Source organism: Myotis myotis, unplaced genomic scaffold (assembly GCF_014108235.1).
Source record: "Myotis myotis isolate mMyoMyo1 unplaced genomic scaffold, mMyoMyo1.p scaffold_m19_p_15, whole genome shotgun sequence".
In the NCBI taxonomy this organism is placed as follows: Eukaryota; Metazoa; Chordata; class Mammalia; order Chiroptera; family Vespertilionidae; genus Myotis; species Myotis myotis.
The window spans coordinates 22,553,426-22,572,043 of record NW_023416319.1 but is presented as its reverse complement, the minus strand read 5'-3'; the positions used below and the strand labels follow the sequence as shown (position 1 = coordinate 22,572,043).

General features: G+C 41.8%; 1 protein-coding gene across 1 annotated transcript in view; it reads left to right on the top strand.

Annotated features, from left to right (window-relative positions):
- The first annotated feature begins 4,029 nt into the window (after nt 1-4,029).
- Nucleotides 4,030-18,618, top strand: part of LGI1 (leucine rich glioma inactivated 1) — a 40,225-nt gene continuing 25,636 nt past the window's right edge. The window contains exons 1-2 of the mRNA XM_036336557.1: nt 4,030-4,556; nt 4,945-5,016. Coding sequence (XP_036192450.1) covers nt 4,090-4,556; nt 4,945-5,016 — 539 coding nt within the window. The 5' untranslated portion in view covers nt 4,030-4,089. The remainder of the gene's footprint in view (nt 4,557-4,944; nt 5,017-18,618) is intronic.

Sequence of the window (18,618 nt, the reverse complement as noted above, 5' to 3'; positions counted from 1 at the left end):
AAAGTGTGTTTCCTAGGCCACACCAGCCTGAGGGGAAAACTGAGATCAGAATCACGGCACAGGCTGTTCCTCTCTCTTTCTCTTTCTCTCTCTGCTCTCATTGGCTCTCGCAGAATCGCCCAACCCTCCACAGAGACCCCTTTCAGTTTCTGAGGATGCCTAGGGAACACTGCACATGTGCCCCCAAACATACACTCTATCCTTCATTTTCCTTCTCTTCTGCTCCAGCTGCCTCACGGATCATTCCCCAGTCCCTCTGATGTCTGTGGGGCTATCACTGCTGCTTGGCCACTAAGGAGGAGCTGCTTTTGGTGGAAAATCCAGTGACTTTGGTGATGTGTGAGCTGAGGGCCTGGAGAGGGATGCTGTTGGTCTCATATCCTACAGCATCTTTGGTGCTACAGCTCTGTAAGTAGTTCCTCCTGTCCTCAAAGGCAATGCCACGGTGCCCACCAAACTGGAGAGAACTCCTTTTACTACAAGAATCCCAAAGTGGATCTCTCTTACTTTCTCTAACTTACACATGTTCAAGGGCAGGGGGCAGGACACAATCTCTACCTTGCACTCAGACCACCTTCTCTTTCTCCAGCTCCAGACCTGTCCTTGGACTAAGATTGGATGTTGCTACTCTCATCCAAACTGGTGAGTTCTTTCTTTCCCAGGAGACTCCTTGGTTCCTCCATGCAAATAGATTCTTGGCAAGGCCACAGTCTGTCATCCTGCCCAGAAGTGCCTGCTTTCTAGAGTGAGCATAGATTTGAGCTAAACCCATTTTAATTTGAGAGCTTTGCTTCCCAGGTATCAGGAGTCACACGTTCAGCAATCAAATCCTGTTGCGATGATGATGATGATGATGATGATGACGACGACGACAAGCATGACAAATCTTTCCTGGGTATCAGACCCCTTGCTAAGCACATTAGATACATTACTGTATTCATTTCCTCAAGAATTCTGTGTGGCATATACTAGTATTATCCTCATTTTACACAGGAGAAAACTGTGGCCCAGAAAGGTTAAGTAGCTAGCCCATGGTCCATGGCTGGCCGTGAAGAGCCAGCCCTGGACCCGCTCAGCCACTCCTCTATCGCTGGGACTGGGCACTGAGCTGCCTTGGCCAAGGCCTTCAGCCTCCCTGGGCCTCCTTCCAGCTCTGTTTTCCTCCTTTCGAGGGCCCTCTCCCAAAGCTCCAGGTGGGTGCCAAACCTTATCCAAAGGTCTTCAAATGGGTGGAAATTCCTACGCTTCCACCCTCCCACTTCCCACAGCCCCTCTGGGCCTGGCCAGGGCTTCTAAAGGAGGACTGGTCAGGAAAGGAAGGCTCATCAGCAATAGACCCCACCCCAGACCCCTCAGGGCTTTAGTGTAGCAACTTGCCCTCCTCTCGGTAGTCCCCTCCTCAGACCCAATTCTGGAGGCAGGAGTGGTTTCTCCTCCCTAAATGGCCATCAGCATTCTGCATTACAGTTAAAATTCTGCCCGATCTTAGTTGAATAGGGAATTCAAGTCTGGGCTTAAATGCCATAGAAAAAGAAAAAGTTACTGTCTTTTCAGAATGCCCATTGTAACTTGTCCTTAGGGTCCCCCTTTCCCCCGCCCCTTTCTCCCCCCTCCTCCCCCCAATCACGGTCTTTTTCCACTTAAACTGACCAAATGAACCGCCAGAGAAATACAGCTGCACAGTGAATAGTTATGGGTATGATTTCTTTCCCTCATTCATTTGCCCTCCCAGCTTAACCAAGTCAGAGAGTTTGAAAGACCACTCACCGTTTCTTTGATTATGTCCACAGAGTACGAAGCCAAGGGCTGATGAAGCAATCTTGATAACTTGACACATTTGAAAGTGGAACATGGGGAGTGAATTATCCTGACTGACTATATCCACCAGTTTAACCAAGTATCTGCCAGTGTCACCCCATGCAGAGTGGTGGCTCTGCCACTCGCCATCTGTGTGACCTCTTAGTACCTCAGTTTACCCATCTGTAACATATGGGGATTGGATCTGAGAATTCTAAGGTCCTTCAAGTTCTCAGAGTCTTTATTTTATAGCTACAAAATACATCCTTTACAAGTGAGATAAGTTAGGGGGGATGTGATTGTTTGAATAAAAATGATCCTCTCTATAAAACTTTCACCACATAATTATTTTATAGAGCACGTTTTCACTGTGTACTTGATGCAGGATCCAATTTACAAAATACTGACTTTCGGCCAATTTTTTAAATGACACTTTTACTGTTGCAAGTGGGACTTGCCCGTAAGTCACAGTTTCTAAAAACACTATGATAACTCCCTCCCTCCAGGGAATCCTTGACAGTGAAAGCAGTAGAATCCATTCTAAAATCATTACTTCTCTTGGACGGTGTTTTTCTTTTCTTTTCTATAAAAATTATATTTATAAACCTTCAAAAACTGGCTTAATTATAATAATCTATTGGTCCTTTTGAAGCACAAAGCAGATATATCACTTTCCTGCCTAAAGCACTCCAGAGGTCTCCCATTGTTCTCCAGGGCCCTGGCCAGGTGGTGGCCAGGCCTCTGCATGTGCTGTTCCCTCCACCTGGAATGTTCTCTCCAACTCTCTCATCCCCCCTACCTTGGAACTCTGCTCTCTCATTACTTCTTCAGGGAGTTGTCAGATCCCTTTATGGTAACTCTGAGGTGCGATCTGACGTTTCCCGGGATGAGCACATCCTGACCAGTAGAGCCTTTCCACTCTATGGTTGCTCATGAAGGCACATGGGTGGCTCACTGCATGGACGACACTGTCCAGGCACTGACTCACAGCAGGATCTCTACCTTCATGGAGTCACCTGTCTTCCAGGTAAACAGTCGAGTACAAGAATGAACACGACTACCAACCACTGCTCTCTCCTCACAGAGCTTACAGAGAATTAAATGAGTGATTAGAGTCATTGTGGGCATGCTATGAGAGGAAATGGGTAGACTGTCCATGCTTCAGGTTCCCATGTAGGATGAATTTATGTCCTAATCACACATTTGCTCAAACAACCCTTTTACTACTTTCAATCTAAGCAGCTGAGAGAGAAAGATCATGGGTTGCCATCCCTGGGCCAGCATGGTAAGGGGAGCCAGGATCTATTTACCTCTCTCCATCCTATAAGTCTTCCCAAGCTCTTGGACTACACCGCCCTGCCCCAATGCCAGCACCTCATTTGTTTCTTCTTTAAATGAATTTCTGTTCCAAAGGTGCATACCCTTTCCCAAATATGACAGTAGTCCAGCCTACCATTTTGATTTCATGTTCATAATATTTATAGAACATCGATATCATCCCCACTTGAATAGATCCGGAGATGTGGGCTAGATCATGGCAGAACTGGGACCTCAAAGCGAGTCTCCGGCTCTTGGGCCAGTGTTTCCCCCACCCTGTCTCTGCCTCCTGGGCTAAGCCAGGCCTTTTTCAGAGCCCTGAGAAGCCCAAGTTGGCTGCCTCCTGCTGGCAGAGAGTTCCTGCCAGGCGTTGGGTGCTACTGCTAAAGAAGAAGGAGTTCCAGAAGCAAGAAAGGTGGATTATGCACAGAGCCAGTCTCTGCTTCTATTTTCCTCCCTCATCATGGGAGGAGGGAATGGCTGGCACATTGGAGGTGGGGGTGGGGGACTATGAAAACCAATAATTCATGACAATTGATAAATGTCAGAAAAGTACTTACTCACATTCATTCCCTGAAAGTCTCATTCTCCGTGTGTTCTTATCTGTCTTTCAACGGTGGCATTAGTCAGGTGAATTCAGCAAGAAAGACCAACGTTTTAGCCAAATGCTGTGGAGAGAGGGAGTTTGATTTAACTTCATTTTTCCAGCCAGGGCTGGGTCCAAAGCCAGTTTTTCTGACTGGGTTGTTTGCCACACGAAAAGCAAATTCCCAGAGGTTTCTGAGACTGCCGAGCTCCGATGCAAGATGACTGCTGCCACCCACCCGCCCACCCACTCACTAATAAGACAGAACGCCGTCCTATTTTTGGTAACAATTACAGGGCCTCCCGGTGCAAGCAGAAAGCTGTTTATTTTCTGTTACATCACTTCACTTTGCCTTCGAAGGCTGGTCTGCGCTCAGTGTTTTCCTGGTGATGCAAGTCGGCTCTCTCCTCTGGCAGTTGGATCCCTCCCATCTCGCAGCACCTCACAGGTCTCTTCCCCGAGCAGTGCATTGCTGGATCGAGGAGCAGCTCACGAATCAGCTGCAGGTCCCCGTTTTGAAAAGCAGAGATACAGAGGCAAAGGGAAAGGGTGGACTCCTATGTGACCTGATCTCAGAGCAAGACAATCACCAGCTGAATTCCAGAAGCCCTGTTCATGTTTGGGGAGATTTTTCCGACTGCGTGGAATCAGAGAGAAGCCAAAGGATGGGAAATGCCTGCATCCCCCTGAAAAGAATTGCTTATTTCCTATGTCTCTTATCTGCGCTCTTGCTGACTGAGGGGAAGAAACCAGCGAAGCCAAAATGCCCTGCCGTGTGTACTTGTACCAAAGATAATGCTTTATGTGAGAATGCCAGATCCATTCCACGCACCGTGCCTCCTGATGTTATCTCATTGTAAGGCCCGTAAGCATTTGCTATCTAATTTACGATTTAAAAATTCCAGCCAGTGTATTTGGGGCTTTGTATGTACTGGTAGAAGGGCATGGAGAGAGAGATTCCTCTCGCACACTTGGCCATTTGACAGTGCTAACATTTTGCTGCATTTAGAGATTTTGATTTTGATTAGCTGCTACGGAACATGCTTAGGAACCCCCCACCCTTGAACATTATTATGAGGAACCTGTAGCAGATTCGTTTCTCCTACTTCACCTGGGAAGGAGCAGTATGGTACTTCATAAAATAGTGTCAGAATAGTGACTTGTTTTTGCTAAACTGGATTAACACAAGGTTTGTTCTGTGTGTGTGTCTCTTTGTGTGCGTCTGTCTGTTTGTTTTCTTTCAGATCCTTTGTGAGATCTGGTTTTACTGAAATCTCAGAAGGGAGTTTTTTATTCACACCATCGCTGCAGCTCTTGTGAGAAATATTTATATCATAACTATTTTTAATATAGCATATATTTGGATAAGCCCTCTAGTAAAACAATCTTGATATTAATTTTGTTGAATGTGATTATATTTCTGGAGAGAAAAAGATTATCAGTAAAGTGAGAGGTCCAGGGGTTTGTTTGCAGCGTGACACCAACGGTGCAGGTTGATTCTTGCAATGGGAAATTTGCTAACCTGTAATGCTGTCTACTTTCATGGCTATGTATGAAGTTGTGGGAACGTTGCCACAATGATTCCAATTTCATTCCACTATTTTACTTTCATTTTTGACTTGGGAACTTTGGTTATTTTGCCCTGGAGTTTTTGAATTAGTCAATACAGAACCCAGCATAACATATGTGCTCAAGATGTTGTCTCCCAGGGATCTGGGGCAGGCTGCTACTCTGTGTGATTTACCATGGGGGTGGCGGGGGGGGGGGGGGGGGGGGGGGACGGAGGACTTGGTTCTTTCTAGGTAATTCTGTAAAAGATTCATTCTGGAAAGATTGTTTTCTAATCTTATCTAATTTATAATTAGTTCCCTTGCAAGAAGGGAAAGAAAATAATATAGGGTAGTGCAAAGGATTCATCTCTGCTGTTGTGTTTTGAGTTAGCCACGAGGGAACTACATATTCAGTCTATGTCTCAAAATAGTCAAAAAATAATATTTGACTCAGGTCTCTCCACAGGCATAATGTCACATGTACAATTTTTTTTTCTAACGTGTAATGTTTGGCTATCGAAGTGCTAGTTCTCAGAGTAGGACCATGTGGAAGTCAAAAGGTCCCCCGTGCTTAGATGTCAGGCAACATATCGGGCTGTCGTTAACATGCTTCAGGAGGGAATTGTCGACTAACTGAGTTTTGGTTATCTTAACTGCATGATTGAGGACCCAAGATTTTTTTTTTCTCTCTCCTTAACTAGCCATTTTGGCTGTGTGAGGTTATACACAGAGAGGCAAACAGCATGGTTTTGAAATTAGAGAGATCTGTGTGTAAATTTTATCACCACTTACTAGAAACTAGATTTGTAATCTTGTGCAAATGACTAAATCTCTCTGAGCCTCAGTCTCCTCATCTGTAAAATGGAAGTGATAACACATTAAAATATTGTTATCAGAGATAAATAGGATTTTAGTAGATAAAATGTTTGGCATAGGGTCAAATGGTTACACATTTTTAAAAAATCTTTATTGTTCAGATTATTTGGTTACACATTTTATAAATGGTAGGGTTTTAAATGTTTACATAAAGCTAAAAAATCCCTTGATCTATTGTTTTGTCTATATGAAATGCCAAAACTGGTTTGATTACTTTATTAATTCACAGATATGATCAGGTGTTTTGATATTATGTAACCGTGTTGGCTAATGCCCTTCTACTAGCTAATGTCTTTGAATGATTAACAATTAGTAGAATATTCCTAAGGGATTTATGTGTTTGATTAATGGCTAGTGATATGATTAGGGGAAGCGTTAGCATATTGAACAAACCCCAAAAAGATAGTTTTTAGCACTTAAAGTATCAAAGTCTCCAATGCTGAGATCCTTCCATACAATAAGAATTGATTGTATCTGAGAAAGTGATAAATTGTGCTGTTGTTCATTTTTTAAATAAATAAATGGCTCATTTAAAAAGCATCCTTTTTGCCCAGGCTGCGTGTGGCCCATTGGTTGAGTGTTGACCTTTGAACTAGGAGATCACAGTTTGATTCCCAGTCAGGGCACATGCCCAGATTGCAGGCTCAATCCCCAGTAGGGGATGTGCAGGAGATAGCTGATCAATGATTCTCTCTCATTATTGATGTTTCCATCTCTCTCCCTTCCTCTCTGAAATCAATAAAAATATATTAAAATTAATAATTTTTTTAAGTAAAAAGCATCCTTTTGATGAGCTAGGGCACCTCTCCCCCCATCCCTCCCACCTCCCTGGATAGTTAAATAGATAAGTCTTTAAAATTCAAGAGGTGTCAGTCAACACATACTCCTGATATTCCTACACTAGATGGACTTCAGCTCTGACACCGAAAGCCTGAATTGATCAACCTAATCAGTGAGCACATCTCCACTCTGCTTTTGCTGGGTGGACCAGCCTCGGCAAGCACAGATGCTGGACAACGTTATAGAAATAGTTCCCGGCTGCTGCAGGGTAATGTGATTACACGTATTTAGAATCACAGAGGGAGGCCAAGGAACTGGTTTTTAAATAGCCCACACAGAGTGTGTGCCATGCCCCTGTGTCCCATGCTCCGAGTTCCTATGGAACATTCCAGCCCTTATTTCTGAAAGCAGTTCAGGTTTCAGAAATAACAAAAGGGAGAGTAATTCCTACCCTGTAGGTCCTTACTTAACTCACATTGGCTAACTTCCACATGACAGATTTATGCTGGGACTGATCTTATGCAGAATGGCCAGGGGTCAAAGTCTGTCTCTAATCTCCAGGACCCTGTTTCTGAAAGATTTTGCTCCCATTCTTCCTGCCCGGCGTCCTCTGCTTCCTCCCATCTTTCCTGAGGAAATAGTAAGTTCATTTTCACTGAAGAAATAAATGCTAAGGCTCCAAATGTGAACTGCGCCGTAATCATAGCAGTGGTGGATATGGATAGTTCACAGACAAAGAGAGTTCTTCTGTGACACAGAGCCATCTAGTGCTCTGAAAACCCGCTATGGGCTGCCACCCCCATTAGGACAAGATGACCAATGGGCCCTAATTTACCTTTGCATGACTTTTGCAATGAATTCTAATAGCATTTGTAACAGATTACCAAACTGGCCTGTCATATCCTGCAAAGTGACAAACCTCAGAATCAATTCTGCTTGATTGACATACAAAGTCAATTGGTTTCTTGCCTGTTGTTGAGCAGGGAAATGTCCCATTCCCATCACCCACTCTAACAATCTGATAAATTCATTATGGCCCCAAATGCTTTTTCAGACCTTCTGTAGAGACATGATGAGAAGTACTTTTGGAAATGTCAGCCTGGGATACTGAGGGAAACAGACATGGCTTCTCCTTAAATTACACACAGTGTCTGGGGAAAAGATCCTGATAGGCCGTGGCTGACAGTGTGTGTGGGAGAATAACAACAACAAAAAGCCGACACTTAGTAGAGAGAGGAGAGAAGGAATAAAATTATCCAATAAAAATTTATCAGGTTAGTTGTATAAAACATATATTTTTTAAAATATCTAATTTATTATTTTAAACAACCTTTTCCAAGAAAATGCAATTCCATTGATGTTTTCCACAGGTCAGGTTGTGAAACATATCCAGTGAGAACAATTATTCATCCTAGTTTGCTTTTCGTGATAGGGAGTGATGCTTGTAATGAATGCAATTTACAGAAATGAATGTCTTTTCACAATTACAGTCCTGTTCTTCTCAACTACAGACTGAAATCCCCAATGATACATACTCATTACAGAAGTAAAATTCAAATTTAAGAGTATAAAATGTGGCCACTTTGCCATTTGTTTATAACATTTTTAGTAACATAAATGCCTCCAACTCTTAAGAGACTTCTAGCCCTAGCTGGTTTGGCTCAGTGGATAGAACATTGGCGTGTGGACTGAAGGGTTCTGGGTTCAATTCCAGTTAACCTGGGCATATGCGTGGGTTGCAGGCTCGATCCCCAGTAAGGGGCCTACAGGAGGCAGCCGATAAATGATTCTCTCTCATCATTGATATTTCTATCTCTCTCTCTCCCTCTCCCTTCCTCTCTGAAATCAATTAAAATATATATATATATAAATTTAATAAAAGAAACATTTTTTAAAAGAGAGAGAGGGTTCTATTTGCAGGAAGTAAATTACAGGGCTGGTGCTGGTAAGATGCTTAAAAAAAATCTGCACATAAAAATTCAGTGTGACCAGAAAAAAATTTCTATTTATTCTAATAAGATTTTATCTCATTTGAAGCAATAGAACTGACCCCTCTGGGGAGAAATTTTATTTATTTTTTTATTAATCCACAATCAACATAAGTTCATACTCCATAAAATATCAAAACTGAAAATAAAAATGCTAACAACATGAACAAGATAAATAATAAATCCATCCTTACTAAAGTTTTATACTTTAGTACTTCAAAATATAATTTGTCCAGGTAAAACTATCCATGGCCTATCTCACCTTTATAAGGATTAGCCTCTTTTTCTATTCATCTTTATATTACAAATATAAGAAAAATGTAGCACTCTTCAATGACTACTCAAGCCAGACCTATTGGCTAAGAGGGCTTCTAGAGGAATTATTAGCTTCTTATGGATGAGCATGCTTCAGTTTGTGCAGAGCTGATGCCCCCACAGACCAAGAAGTACAATGGACCAAGAAGTAAAAATTTTAATCATCTAGGCTGTTTTGTCTACAATTTTCCCAGTGACCCATAGCTTTGATTTTTAAATTTTTAAAAAATATATGTTTTTACTGTTTTTTTAGAGGCGGGGAGAGAGAGAAACATCAATGTGAGAAAGAAACATTAATTGGTTGCCTCCCACATGTATCCTGACCAGGATCAAACCCACAACCTGGATATGTGCCCTGACCAAGAACTGAACTGGTGACCTTTCAGTGCATAAGACAACCCTCAACCAACTGAGCCATGCTGGCCAGGGCTGATTTTTAACTGTTTAATTAATTGTAACTGTGCAAACTAGCCCTGTACAACAGATGTTTTCTCTGAAAGTAATTCATTCTCTCAATTCTTCAGGCAAGAAACTTAGGAGTTGCCTGTCCCTTCTCCCTAACTGTCCACTTCCAACCGGACAAGTCCCCTCTGGAACAGCAGGAGAATCTGTCACCTCCTCTGCACCTGAGGGCCATGGCCCTAACTGAGGCTGCACTCATTGTGTCACAGGCTGTTGTGGGAGCTTCTGCACTGGTCTCCCTACTTCCAGTTCCCATCCTACCCACTTCCTTAATGTTACCTTCCTAAAATACAGATCTCATCATGTCACCCCCATGGCTTGAAGCCTTTAATTGGTTCCTAGAAACAGAATGTCTGAACACCTGATATGATATGAACAGAATTTGGCTATTTGTCCAGAGTCCTCTCTGACAATATTGACACCACACACACACACACACACACACACACACACGCACGAAGATCAAAACAGACTAAAGTACCTAATTCCCTGGCTTCAGTTTTTTCATGTTCGATGGGCTTAGCTGATGTCTCTAGTACTTTCTGTCATTTTGGAGCTATTTGTGCCTTATCTGCCTATGTCTCTCATGAAGGATTGCCTAGAGCTAAGCTCCTAGATAAGAGCCTGGATATTGGAAGCCTAGACCTTGCTAACCACATACAGGGCGTCCCCCGCAAAATGTATAAACAGGTTAACAGCTGATAGCTCAATTTTGAAAATGAAATGTATTTTAATAGACATTGCCTTTGTAATTATTCAAAGTGGGGACATATTATACATTTTTGGGGACACATTATATTTGTTGAATTCAATCCATGTTTCATAGATTTTATACTAAAACTCCTGTTTTTCTATCAGTAGATAGTCTTGGTTGTGTTCACACTCCTATGTTTGGTTTTTGCTCTTCTATTTCATAGAAACTATTAGTTTGGAGGTTAGAAAATGGTCTGAACCAAAAAAAATGCGAGGAGATATTTGCTTATTACATTATGGCGTCAAACATCTTAGAGATTTCCAATGTGTCAGAACTTAGAAGGCAAGGTCCAAAGCCTGTCCTTAGACCCACTGGTGGAATCTTTTTTTGTCCCACTCTGACTTCCTTTATGCTTGTGACATGTAAAAATATCATATTTAGGCTCTTAGGTTCTTTTTGTTAAAATTGAACTTACTGGGGTAACTTTAGATAATACAATTATATAGGTTTCAAGTGTACAATTCTATAATACGTCAGCTGTATATTGTATTGTGTGGTTAGCCTCTTATGTTCTTCATTTGATTTTGGAGGCTGACTAGTCTCTCCTATGAAGAGCAGAATTCCCCTCTCTCCAATCTGATAGGACATCCTATGGGAAATGCTGGTTAAGTAAGCATTATGAAGATGAAAAAAATTTCATTAACTCAGGATAATTTCCTTTTTGACTTAATTATACTTGCTTAGATAAAACAAGTACTTATTCATTGTTTAGCTGCAAGCAGTAACAAAATGAAATCAAAAGCTTCTCATTTCAGCAAACACATTTGGGGTTCCACTGTGCAACAAGTACAGCGCTGGGCTTTGTGAAGGACACAAAGATAAGTGGCATCTTTCCCTCCCACCTTGATATGACAGCTCTCAGCTGGCAGTGATCTCTAAAAGGGTAAATTATGTTCTGCCTGTATTGTAAAGTACTGTAAGGTAGTCTTGATAAGCTATCTTGTTTTGTTCAAAATGTTATTCAGTTGAATGGTGGTGATGGCAGTGCTTGCCAATTATTGATCCTGCGGCTGCAATAGGCTACAGAATGATTGCAAGGGCTTTACAGTGACAGCTGTGGTATCAAAATGACTAACCCTAGTGAGCCAGCAATGTGGCAAGTAGCAAAGAACAAAGGTTTTTGTGGTCAGATAAACATGGGTTCAATCCCCACTCTAGTTCTTGATTTTAGATGAGCTTAACCAAGTCCCATTATCTCTATCTACAATATGGGGAATAACCATAGTACCTACTACATAAGATTACGGTAAGAATTATGTGAAAAAATACATGTAAAGTGCTTGGCACAGTTCCTATAACTTGATAAACATTCGCTTTCATTATAATATCTGAAGATCACTTTAATTTGAATGACCGTAACATCAAATTAGCACCTGATCATGTAGGCTGGGTTTGCTTACAATCCCAAATTGAAATTTTTGCTGTTCCACACGTAGGTATCCATCAGAACCTGCTAAGCAATCTTTCCTTCAACTACTTCTCATGGGAAAACATAAACAATTTACCTTTTGGGGGTAGAGGGAAAAGGGCTGAAATAAAACAACTGGCACCACATTTTGTAAAACAGATCAAATGTTGTTTACAAGATTAGCAATGGCCAGTCTTCAGATGAGTGGTTCTGTGGTAGGGTAGTAAAGGCCTGAACTAGAAATCATGAAAGATGGGTTTGAAATCCAGTCCAGCCACTAATGGGCTGTGTGACCATGGGTTGGTCACAAAATATTCCTGGGCCTCAGATGTTATATGTGTAAAATACCAGAGCTAGATTAAATTATGGTTCTCAAATACCAATGGGGATTGGGGTGATAAGGTAAATGAAGGAAACAGCTGGGTATAAAACAATAGAGAATGGTAGTGAATACAATAAGCCAGAGAAGACATGTCTTATCTAAAAATGACATCCTAGCCCAGGAAAGTGGCTCAGTTGGTTGAGCATCATCCTGTGTACTACAAGGTTGCTTGTTCAATCCCCAGTAGGGGAAAGTACAGAAGGCAACCAATGAATGTTTCTCTCTCTCTCTCTCTCTCTCTCTCTCTCTCTCTCTCTCTCTCTCTCTCTCTCTTCCTTCTTCTCTCTAAGCATGTCCTTAGGTGAGGATTAAATAAATAAATAATAAAAATAAAAATGGCATCCTCAGGCCCCAAACAATTATTGCTAATGAGAATGTGGTACATGAACATGAAGCCATATTTTCCTAATTTTCAGGGGAAGGCAGAAATCTGGAAGCAGATTTTGAAACAGGATAAAGACAAAACAAAACATAAGTTGGCATCTGAGAGCTTCACATTTAATTAACTACAGTCTCTTCCTAGCTTAAAATTTTATTTCACAAACAGTTACTATAATATAATATAGGAAAATGGTCTTGTTAAGGAAATGGACACAATTTATTGTATCAATTCTAACAAACCAGTAAATTAGATTGTTAATTGGAAATTTTTCATAATATGAAATTGGCTATTACGAAGTTATTATTATTTTTTAAATAGTTTTTATTGACTTCAGAGATAAAGGAAGAGGGAGAGAGAGATAGAAATATCAATGATGAGAGAGAATTACTGATCGGCTGCCTCCTACATGCCTCCCAATGGGGACCAAGCCCGAAACCTGGCATGTGCCCTCGACTGGAATCGAACCTGGGACCCTTCAGTCTGCAGGCTGATGCTCTACTACTGAGCCAAACTGGCTAGGGCACGAAGTTATTATTAAAATAATAATGTACTTCCCAATTTCCCAAGCATTGGGATTTTACCGGGACTTCTACATGGTGGTTGATGATAACACAATGTTTCAGTATCTCTCCCGCAGGGCAATGGGTGGAAAGGAAATGTTGGGCCCGTTTACATGGCAAGATGGCAGGTGTCTGCCTATGCATAATGTTATTAAAAAGCAATGAGACTTAAAAAAGCTAAACAGGTTAGAATTTATATGTACAAAGAACTCTTGACTTACAGAGAACTCCTTGTAGGAGGCCATAGATTCTTCCGCCTGTACTTCTGTGGCTACCATTTCTAGATCCTTCTTTGAGAATTGTCTTCACTGCCAGTATACAAGCCATGTAATTTTTTAAAGCAGTGAAGTTTCATTAGAGGGCATTTCTCATTTTTATATTGCCTGATGCTAAGCACTTTATATATCTTGTCTTTTCTTTCTCCATCACAATAACCCTGCGACGGGGTTTGATTATCTCCATGTTGAAGGTAAAGTACTGAGTCCTAGACGAGTTAAGTAACCTCCTCAATGTTACACCCCTAATAACTGACAGAATGGGGCTTAAATCCACATCCTCAATTTAACCACTTCTATTTCCTCTTGAACATGAGTCACTGGGCTTGACTTTGCATAGTTCTGTCCCCCAAATCAATTTCCCTTTCAAAGGGTCAGCCTCTGCCACTAAGGAGGGTATTCAGGAGAATGTGTCCTGATTCCTGCAGACAGTTACTGAAAAGGAGTTTCAAAAGCCCTTTCAAAGAGTTGGAGCGTTGCTGGCAAGAACATGTGGTTTCCCTAGGACTCAACTCTCATTTGTATGTGTAAGCTATGGTCCCAGGGGCTGGGGGTGGGAGGAAAGAGGGGTAGGGAGGGAGTGGGGATAGACAGAGAGAGAGGGAGAGACAGAGAGAGGGGAAGAGAGCAAAAGAAAAAGGACTCATTTACTTTAAAGTTACACCTTAGGCCAATGTTTTCTAACCTTGTGTCCCATCAAACAGGTGTCTTGAGAGAAAAGGGTTTTATGCTCACATAAATTTGGAAAACTGCACTTTCTCTCCCTGCTTGGCTATGAACCTTGGCATGGAAAAGGATCTGGACTTATTTTATGTTGTTTCGCTTTTCTTAAAATCCCATATTGGTTCTGTGGACTACACTTAGGGAATCTATGCCTTTGGTAGTCATTTTATTTATTGGCTTAATGATTTATACTTCACCTGTTCTAGAAAGTCTTGCTAGCAGAGCTTAAGGCAGGTAGAAAGAAACCCATCCTAAAAGCTACCTTAAGCCATCTGTCTCCACACAAGGAGTAACTGGCACTTCGGTTAGTGCGGGTTCATGAAGTGTGGTATCGGGAGCTCAGGCCTCACCACCAGGCTGTCCACCTGGTTAAGCAGCTCGGCACACACCAATTCTTTGGGGACCTCCCAGTGGATGCTCCATCTTTAGATGTACGTAGACTCTCACTGGCAGCCTATTCATTAGGAAAAAGACCCCTGAGCTTAAATAGACAATCTCACTGTTTTTGTATGGGGTGGGTTCCATCACAGCTATTTCCCAGACAGCTAAACCAACATTTCCCTGGATGCATTCCATGGAATATTCGTTTTATGTAAAGCTCAAAGATTAAAGGGTCCCATTTTCCATAAGACTGGGAAACTGCATATTTAGTTTCCTTCTGAAGAGTCTCGTTTTACTTAAGGATAGAAAGATGCGAGTAAGTAATAACCTCAATTAACTTCACTTTTCCCAAATTAATTAACTAATTAATCAATTAATCAATTAATTAATTCATGTAAAACCTTTCTACCCCAAAAGATCTTGCATTCCAGAGCATACACTCTGGGACTACTGGGCAAGGCTCTTCTAGGTTTGCAGCAGATGCGGGGCTGATCTGATGGGACTAAAAAGAGGAAGCACAGACTTGCCCAGGACTGTTACCAGCCACCCTGGGAAGAGCATGCCTGAGCATAGAGTCCCAGCTCTGCAGTTACAAGCTTCATACTACCTTACCTCTCTCACCTCAGTGAGAATATATTCTCAGTGGAGAATATAAAACCTACAGTATAGTGTTCATTTGAGGCTTTGAATGAGAACTCAGATCCTCAGAGGTGGTAAGCTGCTAAGGATGAGGCATAGTACAGAACAGGTTCTAGATAAAATTGAAGTCCCTTCTTGGTGTTTCAGGACCAGGGCGATGCAGATTGAATTTTTACAACACTGGGAGATGGGCTGTTTACTAGGAGTTATGCCAACTTCTAGAAAGGAAAAGTTTGACTGCCCTGGGATGAAAGGTAATAACTGAAAGCAAAGAGGGAGGGCCGTACTCAGATCTTTGCTGGTGGGCATGCCAAGAATAGTTGTAAGGGAATCTTTGCAAAACTAACACCTACATTCTCATCCTGGCCCTGCTCCTGACATGGGTTAAGTCATTTAACTTCTGCAGGCCTCACTTTCCTCACCTAAAAAACGAGGAAATTAACTATATATCTCTCTGGGGTGCCCCCACCTCAGATTTATGTGGAACTAAAAGTAAGATTATTTATTCCCCATCAACCCAGGTTGAAGAGGTGGTAGTAGACTAAAAGATCAGCTGAATTACACTGAAAATGTTTTTCAAGGACCAGAGTCAAAAAGAACTGTGAAGCAATGTGCTGCTGTGTGATGCTTTCCATTTTAATGCTTTCCTATCTTGAGAGCATATCTTTAAATATTCAAATGTAAATTATTCAAGTTATTCCCACAGTACCTGAACTTACTGTGCACATTTAACTAAAGTCATCAGCCTATTATTAATTATCATTCAACCATCCCTATTCTTTTGGAAAAAGGAGGATATTAGTAACAACCAAAGTGAATCATTCAGGCAGAGGCAACTCTAAACAAGTTGGCAAGTCCTCTAGCTGTGCCCACAAATATTCCAACAGCTGTAACCTGTGCATCTTGCTCTAATCTACATATAATGCACATATAAACATACAGACACACATATGTACCTGGAAGTATGCACACTCACGTTTATTCACACTGCCCGTGGTTGCCAATTCCATGGTGGTGCCTATCACAGTCCCCTTGGGCAGGTGACAGTCTTACTGAACCATTTTCCTAGCAGTAAAACTAAAGTCCTTCACTGTATCTAGAGTTCATCCAGCCCTGACATTTCATGTCAATCTGCTTAGATATTCTTCGGCAGAAGCACTGGAGACAGGCTCATATACATCATCTCATGCAAGTCTTAAAAATCTTCCAGGAAGTCTTTTTGTTATTACAATACTTATTTTAACAGGTGATGAAATATATTCACCTACTTAATGCCTCATGTGCATAATAAGTGGCAGCTACAAGATTAGAAACTAGATTCTTTATTCTATATCTAATCAATGCGGTCTTCAGTGACAGCCTGGTGCTCACTCTTCTCTTCTTCATCCAGAATGGTCCTCACTGAGGTGGGAAGGGAGAGGATACTGTATGGGACAGCCCCCTAAATTATCTCCCCTTCTTAGACAGGAGAATCTGCTTTGGATTGGAAGACAGGATACAGCCCACCCATGGGCCAATGACAATTCTGATGGTAATCAAGATGTCACAGATGACTAGACAGAATTTAAAGAAGTGGGTGTCATTAGAGCCATGGGACCCTGGCGTGACCATTTGAGCAGTCTGATTTGAGACAAAGAGAAATTTTATCAGCCGGGTTACCATTCCCATGCAGCCATCTGTAGACTTACCACTCCCCATGCAAAGCCCATAGCTACTATTCCAGGAATGAAGCCCACAACGCTGCAAGTAACGAATCATGCATCTCTCAAGTTAGAAGTGACCTAAAACGTTATCTAGTCTAGACCTTTGATTTGACGATATAGAGAGGAGGAGTGACATGCTCAAGGCCACTCAGAGGATTCACGGCCGTGTGGGAATTATAACCAAGGCTACCTTCAGAGTGCTCCTTCCTAGTCCCTAAAAGAGGTGAGAAGCAGGGTAGGAAAGTGATTCAGTAACCAATCAGGACACACATGTGCTTGTCCAGTACTTTCACTTCTGTGGACCCCCATCTCTGGCCTCTCTGCTGGATGATGGGCAGCTTTAGCTTTGACCTCCTTCTGATGTAGCTGGATCCTCATTCTCTGTCCTCTGCTCCCCAGGCATAGAATATAACCAGAATCCCTAAGGTTGAGAACAGGTACCAGTATTTTTAAAGCTCACCAGGTCATTCCAAGTGTGACCAAGATTGAGAAGTACTGGAACACAGATCTAGAGGGCTCCCTGCTCCAGCCTTCACACACACTTCCCTTTTGCACACACATCTCCTCCACATTGTGCTCTCTCCTAAGTGTGTCTTGTACACACTTCTGCGTGACATGGATTTAACTCAACCCAACGGCATCCTTTCTATTCAGCCCTTCTGCCAGCTGGCTCTATCTCTGCTGATTCCTAAACCCCATGAAGGGACTCATTTTTAGTCCAACTCATCTTTTTGACCCAGGCTACTTGGGCTATGCCATGCTGACCAACCTCAGAATTAGCTACTCTGGGTAAGAAACTGAGTCCTTTTTGCCCTGATAATCTGAGGAGAGAGAAAGAGGTTGTATGGTATAAAACACAGCTACATGGGCTGCCCCAAGTCTATTGTTTGTGCAGATGGGATGGAGTGGGCACAGTTTTTCTTAATCGGGACTGTGGGATTCTTTAACATATCTGATACAAAAACAAGTCATAATATTGAAATCAAACATATTCAGAAGAATCCATAAAATATATTAAGGATCAGAGTTTCGTCCACTTTATAGGACATGCGCTTGTTGAGTCTTTTTAGCTTTACAGGGGATAATAAAATGGATAGCCCACTCAACTGATTTAGAATGCATGTATAATTTTACACATCCTTATCCATGGAATCCTTGTCCACAGAAAACCACAACTGAATTTAGAATTGAAGGACTGATATTCATTATTATCTCAGACAAAGGGAAAATTTTTCACTTTTATAAGAAAACTTTTTATCGAAATATCATATACATAAAAGTGCAGGCCTGGTCTGTGTGGCTCAGTGGTTGAGTGTCAACCTAAGAGCCAGGAGGTCATGGTTCGATTCCCAGTCAGGCTAGATGCCAGGGTTACAGACTCGATCCCCAGTGCCGGGTGTGCAGGAGGCAGCCAATCAATGATTCTCTCTCATCATTAATGTTTCTATCTCTCTCTCCCTCTCCCTTCCTCTCTGAAATCAATTTAAAAAAATTAAAAATAAAGAAAAGTGCATATACCCTAAGTATACATATCAACTTTTAAAAATTAAAACTTCATATTTTTAGAGCAGTGCTAGGTTCACAGAAAAATTGAGAAGGCTTAGAGATTTCCTATATACCCCCTACCCTGACCCATGCATAGCCTCATCCATTACCAACTTCCCCCAGCAGAGTGATAGATTTGTTACCACTGGTGGACCTACATTATCGTCCAGAGTCCATAGTCTATATTGTGGTTCA